This window comes from Emydura macquarii, unplaced genomic scaffold, assembly GCF_026122565.2.
Source record: "Emydura macquarii macquarii isolate MOO-44397 ecotype Brisbane River unplaced genomic scaffold, CSIRO-AGI_Emac_v2 contig_2026, whole genome shotgun sequence".
In the NCBI taxonomy this organism is placed as follows: domain Eukaryota; kingdom Metazoa; phylum Chordata; order Testudines; family Chelidae; genus Emydura; species Emydura macquarii.
In genome coordinates this window covers 1039-9526 of record NW_027132163.1, presented here as the reverse complement: position 1 = coordinate 9526, position 8488 = coordinate 1039, and the positions used below count along the sequence as shown (strand labels likewise).

Below are 8488 nucleotides of genomic sequence, written 5' to 3'. Positions count from 1 at the left end.
GTTCCCGGGCGGGAGGCGTTACTGGGAGGTGGAGGTGGGAGACAAGACGAGATGGGCTCTGGGGGTTTGTAGGGAATCTGTGAGCAGGAAGGGGTGGGTCACATTCACACCTAGGAATGGATACTGGGCCATGTGGCTGAGGGATGGGGGATACAAGGCCGGCACCTCCGCCCCGACTCCCCTCCCCGTGAGCGTCAAGCCCAGCCGGGTGGGGATTTTCCTGGACTATGAGGCGGGCGAGGTCTCATTTTACAATGTCACTGACAGGTCCCAGCTCTTCACTTTCACCGACATCTTCTCCGGGACGCTTCGCCCTTATTTCTATACTGGTTATACTGCTGGGGGTGAAAACGCGGCTCCCCTGATCATCTGCCCGGTCCCAGCCCAGGCCGGAGGGAATCTCTGTCCCTGACAGCGACACCCGCGGCAGAGACTGTCCCCTCCCAGCGCTGAGCAGCCCCCAGGCCTGTGCCCAGGGGAGGGTCTAAAGGGCATCACCCACCTGCCCCCCCCCCCGCCACCCACCCCTCAGTTCTCAGCACCAGGCCTGTCAGATGGGGGAGGGGAGAGGGGTGCAGAAGGGGGTTAGGAGGAGCCGGCTGCTGAGTTATGGGGCAGGGCAGGGGGTGTCTGGGTTGGGTGGGGGAAATGTCAGAGGTGGAGGCTGAAGGTGGGGACGGGGAGGGCGCGGTAGCATCAGGAAGGGAAGAGCCCAGCTGACATGAGGAAGACTCTGGGGGGATGTAATGAGGGGGGAGGGGAGAGAGGCCCATGGAGGAAGAGCCCCTGAGTCTCTGCCCATGGCGGGGAGTGAAACAGCCCCAGGGGGCAGCGCGGGGGCAGGGGTGGGAGCGCCAGGGCCCTGCTGTACGGGCCGCTTTGCGCTGCAGCCTCAGCCTGGGCGGGAACTGGTCCTAGAACAATGGGAGAGTGGGGAGAGCTGGGGGAGGGGATTCGGTAGCTAGGGCAGGGGAAGGGGGGTGAGAGTGAACGAGGGGCCAGGCTGGGGGAGGTGGGACCTACTCTCCGGAAGGAGCCCAAGCAGCTTTTCCTCCCTCCCAATGTGTTTGCCCCATTCCATTGCAGTACGACAAACGGCTCCCAGCACAGGCTGATACTGGTAGGAAATATGGACAGACAGCTCCTGTCTTTTGCCCCTTCACAGTTTGTTGCCCCTCACCTTCCCCGTCCCCTGGCCCAGGGGTAGCAGATGGTGACGGACGGGGCTCAGTCACTGCTGTCAGAATATACTACCCCTGTGAAATCTCAGTGTAAAATTTGGAGAGGAAAAAGAGAGATTGTTCTAATTTAGAAAGTGTTATTCCCGTAACAATGTGTCAATATGTTTATTTACATTTCAACAACATGCCTCTAAGCAGATTTTTGGAAATGGAATTAAAATTTATTTTTTGTCTTCACTCACTTCATGTACATTGAAATTTAACTTCTCTAAACGGCGTCATTGGTATTTCAAGGGTGTCATTTCAAGAAATGCAAAATATTTATCCTAACAAAATAATCATAGAACTGTCAGAGCGGGTTGTTCAGTTCCACATGTATCATAATGACCATGTGTTATAAACAGCCCAGATGGACGTGTTGTGCAGCTGCTCTTCTCGCTCTACTTATTGTCTTCACTGGTTCTTCTTCCAGTGCTTGCTTATGTCCATTCCACTATAGGTGTGTGCACGCCTCCGTCTACGGTTACCCAGAACTTTTTTGCCCTTAGATCCTGTAGGGCCGGCTCTGGCGCCCCCTGGAGCCCCACGCACATGCCGCGGTATATGAGGCGCTGCCGCCCCTGCGCCCCTTCTTTCCGCCCGTGACGGTTGCTGGAACTAGCCTTGCTCACAGCAAGTACTATTCCCCTTCTTTGGACTTGTTCCTTCTCTGAGTTTAGTTTTAGTTAGTTAAATGGTGTTAAATGTAGTTAGAGATAAGGCAGTCCCTGCTGGGACTTTGCAGGGTCAGGCCATGAGAAATCCAGTTGAAAGCTGTGCTGATGGAGGCAGCGCTCCGCCCGGCGTCCAAGACAACCTGCTGAGCGCGCTGTCAGCACCGCCTGCAAATCGGCACCGTGCAACTTCACCGGTACTGAAGAAGACGAGGAAGCAGCGCGCGGAGCAGGACACTCTCCTGTGCCGTCAGTACGGGCAGGGTTGAGTGCGGAGATACACCGACATCGGCTCGTTGAGACTCTTTCTCCAGTGCCTGCATCTCCTGTTGGGGGCCTCCCCTGACTCCTGGGAGTGGGAGAGTGCCCCTGCTGACACCGTCGACACTGGAGGCTTTTCAGGTGGCAAGAGCCTTGTTGGCCTTGCCTATGTGGCCTCCCCCCTTCCTCCGCCGAGGGCAAAGGGGCCAGTGTCACAGAGGAAACCCGCGTTGGGTCCCCCTGAAAGGCGGAGGAGATCCCCGGTATGGGGAGGAAGATCTCCTACCAGACGGTCACCTAGGGTAGAGCAGAGCCGCTCCCCTAGTAGTCGCTCCAGGTCAGTGTCATCGAGCCAACCTGCACCGACACGGGATGTGGAGTCTCCCTCTCAGCACCTATGTCGATCCCTGGCACTGGAGGCAGCGCAAGCCAGGAGGTGGCACTGGTCAATGTCTGCCAGGCGGCGCTCGGACAGCTCCGGTTCCCACTCTCTGGCACCGAGGAGTTTTCCCACATCCAGGCAGCGCAGAACCTGGTCGTCGGAGGAAGCCCCGGCACTGCAGAGTTCTCCTGCACTAAGACAACGCAGAACCCGGTCGCTGGAGTCTGGCTCAGTACCGAGGAGTTTGGGACAGCACCGATCTTGGTCACCAAAGGCTTCCCCAGAGCCGCAAGGCAAGTGGCGCCGGAAATCGTTGGTACCGAGACAACGCTCCGGTACCACCAGCTCTTCAGAGCGCGATCCTGCTCATCGGCACCGCTCGTGGTGACGGAGGCAGTCCTCATCGTCCTTCAGGTCAAAGGTGTTGAGGGGGCGGCCCCTGGCATGGAAGGGTGCCCGTGACCGGGGACATACACAGTACCCCAAGTCCAGGGCCTCTGACTCCGATGATGCCTCAGGGTCTCCCAGGGCAGACACTCGTCGGGCGAGTCGATGCCTCCATAAAGTGCCAGAGCCCATGGCGCACTTAGCCCCACGCTGGACCCAGGGACAATGGCCGTAACAATGGCCTTATTGGGCCCCATGGAGTTTCCAGGTGGGACCTGGTCTGCAATCATTAAATCTTCGGGGGTGCAGTCCGTGCCTCTGGTACCAGGAAAGTCCCATGGGTGTCTCCCCTGCCAGGTAAGTATGAGTCACTGAGTCCCTGCCGCTACCTCTCAGCACATGGTGGGGCGCGCCTCGGCCCCCCCGCAATCCCCGACCGCCATCCCTGGCTGCTGACACCACGGTCCCGGCTGGCTTCCTTCTCACCACCAAGCCTGTGGGGGGGTGCCAAATGGGCCTGGATCGTCCGCCTGCTTCCGCTCCCACAATGCTCCGCTCACACCTAGATCTGTACATGCGCCTGCACACCTGGCTCCTCTGGCTGGACCCCCCTTTTGTAGCAGAAAGTGAGCAGAGAAACTCTGGAAAGTCGCTTGATGGCGCTATTTGAAGCAGTCAAACAAAATCCATCCGAAATGTCGCTGCACCAAATTTCCTCCGCTTCTGCATGAGACTCATTCTGGGGAAGCGGGGCCAGGGAGCGAACCCGTTACAGGGAGGGGCGGGGAATAGAGAAAGGCGGAAAGTTAAGAGCAGGGGGATGAAAGAAAGGGAAAGGCAATGAACAGACAAAAGAAGCGGAGGAAGAGAGCAAATGGCTGGGCAATCGGGTGCCGTGGCAGCGGCGACCCTGCAAAGCCGCGGGCCGTTCCCTGCACCCCAGCCCTCCTGTTATCCTGCCTGGAAGCCGCTCGCGTTCAGAATATATTGGTTTGTGCCTGTGGCTGGTACTGGCATTGATGACTCAGTGTGTGTGTCGGGTAACACGGATAAAGTGGTCTCAGTGTTTGTGAGCTGGTGAGCGGGGCTCGACTAAATGGCAATTAGAGATTAATCACATGTGGATGGCAAGGAGTAAAATAGTTCCCAGCTTTCCACTCGCTATAATCTGCAGCCAGGACGACTGAGACTGCCGAGTGCAGGACTGGGAGCTGGCCGAGCCCTTCATGAAACACTGGGTAAGGCCGAGGTGCCTGGGGACCCCACTGGGCACAGGGCTGGGAGCCAGGACTCCTGGGTTCTATCCAGCTCTGGGATGGAAGGGTGGGAGGAACACCTCTGCCCTGAGCCCAGCCAAAGTGTGCTGTCAGTCAGTCACCCCAGGTAAAGCCCCAGATTCGGCCATTCCTAATCAAGGGTCCCCCCAGGATGGGATCAGGCCCATGGCTTGGGGGGGCAGCCCCTACTCCCAGGCGCCCAGCATGGGATCTGTGTGTGAAGGGCCCATTCCCCTGTACAGCCCCGCCCTGTGCCCAGGTGTGACAGATATCGCACCCAGGCCACGTCTGTGAGGCCCAGTGTGTTAACGGGAGGGAGGGACTGTGTGTGAGTGTGTTTTGCTCTTGGGGGGGGTCACCAGTGCTCCCCTGGGAACTAACTACAGTGGGGGGCCAGCCGAGCCACTGAAACTGTGACAGTTTTATTGGTAAATGCCAATAAAGGCTGATGCCCTCCTGCCCCCTGCCTGGACACACACACACACACCATCCAGTGTTAAAATATTCCCCTGGCTACAGTCAGACCCTCACACCAGCCAGGGCAGAGGCTTGTGCTGGAATTATTAGAAAGCCCCATTGAGCCCGGCCCGGCCCAGCAAGGAGCTCGCTTAGCAGATGCTGAAACACGCACCAGCCCGGGGGGCTCTGCTGCCCGCAAGTGGCTCCGCATCCTGTCCGGGGGTTGGGCTTCCTAGGTCAGAGCCTGCCGCATCCACAGCCCAGCTTGCCTGCTGCTCCGTGTCTGCGTCCCCAGCCAGGCAGTGCGGGGCACCCCCTCCCCGCAGCCCAGCCGCTGTGGGGCTGGAACCGGCCCCCGTCCTCGGGCCAGCGCCGGGCTCTGCCAACAGGAGCTGCTGAGCTAGGGGCTGTAGGTGATGGAGAGGCCTGGGGACCAGCCTGGGCAAATGGGCCGCGTGCCACAATCCTGGAGCCCCTGGAAACTGGCGTCAGCCTGGGTAATGGAGCTGCTGCCCTCGCCCTGCTGGGATCGGCCTCAGGGACAAAGCTGGGGGAGCACAGGAGTGAACGTTGCAGGGGAGAAGGCAGAGGGTGGAGCGGGAATCAAGGGTCCCCCCTTGATCTCTCTGGGGGTGGGGTGGACAGGAAGGGAAAGGGTGAACTATGGAGCATGGCTGGGGGGGACCCTTTGAAAGATGCAGGTAGATCGACCCCTCTATGGGCGTCTGTCCCCCAGTTCTGAGACCTCCGTGGTGGGAACAGGCCCCGGTACGGTCCCAGGAGGGAAGGGAGGGGTCGTAGACAAGTATTTTCTCTGTTTTTCACCAGATTGTTCTCCCCAAGGGAAGATGCACCATTCCCGGAAGTACTGCAGTACCAGGCTGATGCGTGGAGTGGATGGAGCAAGCCCCTATTCCATCTCCGTTTTAAAAATCCATTTAATATAGAGATCTCAAATCGAGAACATCTCAGATATTAAACTGATAAGAACAGAGAAAGGCTTTTGATTCCCATCTCGCCGCCGATTCACGATGGCGCTCTGGCCCATTCGTCTTTATACTGCCAGTGTCCAGTGATGTGCTCCATATAGATGTCCCTGGAGCATCTGATGGTGTCCGACTCCACGAGGCGCCACATGAGCCAGGACGCCTGGGTTCTATCCTAGTGCTGGGAGGGAAGGGTGCAATCAGCCCCGACCTTACTCCATGCCTTGTCCCTGTCTCCCTCTGGCCAGGTGCCCTCACAGAGACCCTGGTGTGCGCCGTGGGCCTGCCAATGTTTAGCTCATGACTGGCTGTTTTTCTGAGATCTGCTCTAGGGCTCATCGTGGGGCAGGGCACTGCCCTGTGCTGCACAGGGGGTCAAACTAGACAGTCCCGATGGTCCCTGCTGGTCTTGGAATCTAGCACAGACCTTGAGCAGAGACCTCGGTTCTGGGAATCCCCTTCCAAGGAAGGTGTAAAAATTGGAGCTGGAATCTGTTTTCTGAGTCCCTCTCCTCTCACCCCTTTCCCAGCTCTCTCTCTCCCTCCCCGCCCCCCGCAGCCCAGTTCAGACCATGGTGAAAATTTCCCCCATGAAATCAGGGTCCCGGCCCCACCCCCACCTGCTGGTTTGCTCCGGGACGGGGTTTTACCCCTCAGGGATCGAGATCAAGTGGCTCAAGAACAGGCAGGAGCAGCCGGCCGGGCTGGTGCCCACAGAGATGCTCCAGAACACGGACTGGACCTTCCAGATCCTGGGGATGCAGGAGATGACCCCTGCCCCCAGGGATGTCTACACCTGCCAGGTGGAGCACATCAGCCTGCGGGGGCCCCTCTTACTGGGGTAAGATACTCTGAATCTGGGACAATCCCTGAGCCTGCAGGGGCACCCCTAGCTCTATGAAGCCCCTCAGGGACCCATCTCAGAGCCTCATCCCCACCCCTCAGGGCAGAGAGCCGGGACATTACAAAGGGATGCAGAGGCTGGGCTGAGCCAGAACCACCTGTGCTCTTGTTTTCACAGTGCGCAGGCTGACTCTGCCAGGGGCAAGAAAGATGCTGGCTGAGGTCAGGGGCTACGTGCTGGGGTTGGTCTTCATGGTCCTGGAATTGCTCATCTACCTGAACATTAAGAAAGGTGAAAGGCTCAGGGATGCGGCGGCACCGGGAAATGGGCCCCCCGTGGGGCCATGATGACACACCACTGGAGGATTTCACTGAGATTTTGATTCCCCACAATTTACTTCCACTTCAGCCACAAATCAAGTTTTCCAGTGACTGAGGAGCTTCCTGGTGATCTCTCAGCCCACGTCCAGGAAGTGCCGGGCTAATCCCAGCCCCTGGCTTCTATTAAATCTGAGCCAGACCTTTCCAGTTCTAACAAGCTACAGTTGTGGCTCTCACGGCCTCCCCTCCAATTCTTCTTGCAACAACATCAGGTTGTTGCAGACACAGCTGGAAGTGTCTGTAAACCAGCCGGTTCCTCTCTAGATATGAAACAAACACACTTCCCCTTTGAAAAATCTGGAGACCAAACTCACTGGAGAAACACACCAGAAATCAAAGAACTCCTGACCCTGAACTTTGAGACTTACTTATTCTACTTACTTAACTGTTTCTCCTTTTGAATAAACTTGTGGAAAAAACATGTAATAACTTGCAGGTCGAAACGCTGAGTGCATGGTGTTTCTGTTCCTCTTACACATATGCATGCACAGGCACATGCATACTCTGATTATTTTCCCGTAAGCGATAACATCTCAGTCACCCACTGACCACCCTTACAACAATATTTCTCAAACCTCAGGGTATCCCCCTACATCAAATTAAGAGAACCTGGAGGGTTTGGAGCTGCATTTTGACTCCACGTGGTTCCCTGCTAACCTCACTGCCAGGTGAGTCTCCTCTCCCCCTGCAGAGCTCCTGAATTAGATCCATCCTGCAGAATGCAGATCCTGGGAGACTGAGAGCCAAGGCATGGCCCTGCTGATTGGTTCCAGCCTTCCTCACTCAGTATTGCCAACTTGAAGAGATCAAAAACCATGAGATTAGCTCCAAAACCATTAAGTTTATTTTAAAGAGATGCAATTGTGCCTTTTAGGTCAGTTTCTTGATGTTTGACCTCCCCTGACTCATCCCCAGGGCGTGCACGGGTGACCGTTGTGTCGGCCACTCTCCCACGTGTACAGGAGAAGGTCATTTTGGTCCCTTCTGCAGGAGCTCTCACCCCACATCTGCCCATCTCCTGCCGGCAATTAATTCTGTCCTCCAGTCCCCCATCAGTTGTGTCCCCTTCCAACTCCCTCAATTCGGTCCCCCCTAAGTTCAGTCCCCATCCCCCATCATCAAACTCCGTCAGTTCCACCCCACCACCCCATCGACCCCCAGCACCCGCAGTTCACCCTCCCAGCACTCATCCCATCTGCTCAGAACCCACCATCAATACAGCCCCTCTACCCCGTCAGCCCCAACCCCTCCCCCACTTCAGCACCCCTGCACTGCCCAGGCCACAGTTCTGTTCTCCCAGCCTCAGCTCTGCTCCTGAGGGCTCTTCACCCTGCCCAGGTCTGGGGGTGGGGGGCTGCAGTGGGGCCCCTCTCCCACTTCCCAGGCTGGCAGGGGAGCCCCAGGCAGGGGCTGACAGCAGGGCTGACAGTGGAAGGTCCGGTCACCCCAGGGCTGGGGCTGACAGCGGGAGCCTCTCCTCAGCCAGCACAGCGATTTCTAAGTACAATGAATCCTTGACCCGTGATCTGGGGATAAAACTCAGCTGGAAGAAAGAACTCCTGCCATTGGAGAGTTCTGTGCCCAGCTCCCGGGCCAGGGTCACTTCACTTAGAAATCG

General features: G+C 57.5%; 1 protein-coding gene and 1 non-coding gene across 2 annotated transcripts; one reads left to right on the top strand and one right to left on the bottom strand.

Moving 5' to 3' along the window:
• Positions 1 to 5503: 5503 nt before the first annotated feature.
• Positions 5504 to 5693, bottom strand: LOC137159956 (U2 spliceosomal RNA). Its single transcript, XR_010921765.1, has one exon. It is a non-coding gene; the product is annotated as a U2 spliceosomal RNA (small nuclear RNA).
• Positions 5694 to 6218: 525 nt separating this feature from the next.
• On the top strand, positions 6219 to 6781 carry LOC137159955 (HLA class II histocompatibility antigen, DQ beta 2 chain-like; the record flags this gene model as incomplete). Its single annotated transcript, XM_067558424.1, has 2 exons — positions 6219 to 6487; positions 6675 to 6781. Coding segments are annotated over exons 1-2 (376 nt in total), but the record flags the coding sequence as incomplete, so codon positions are not given.
• Positions 6782 to 8488: the final 1707 nt, after the last annotated feature.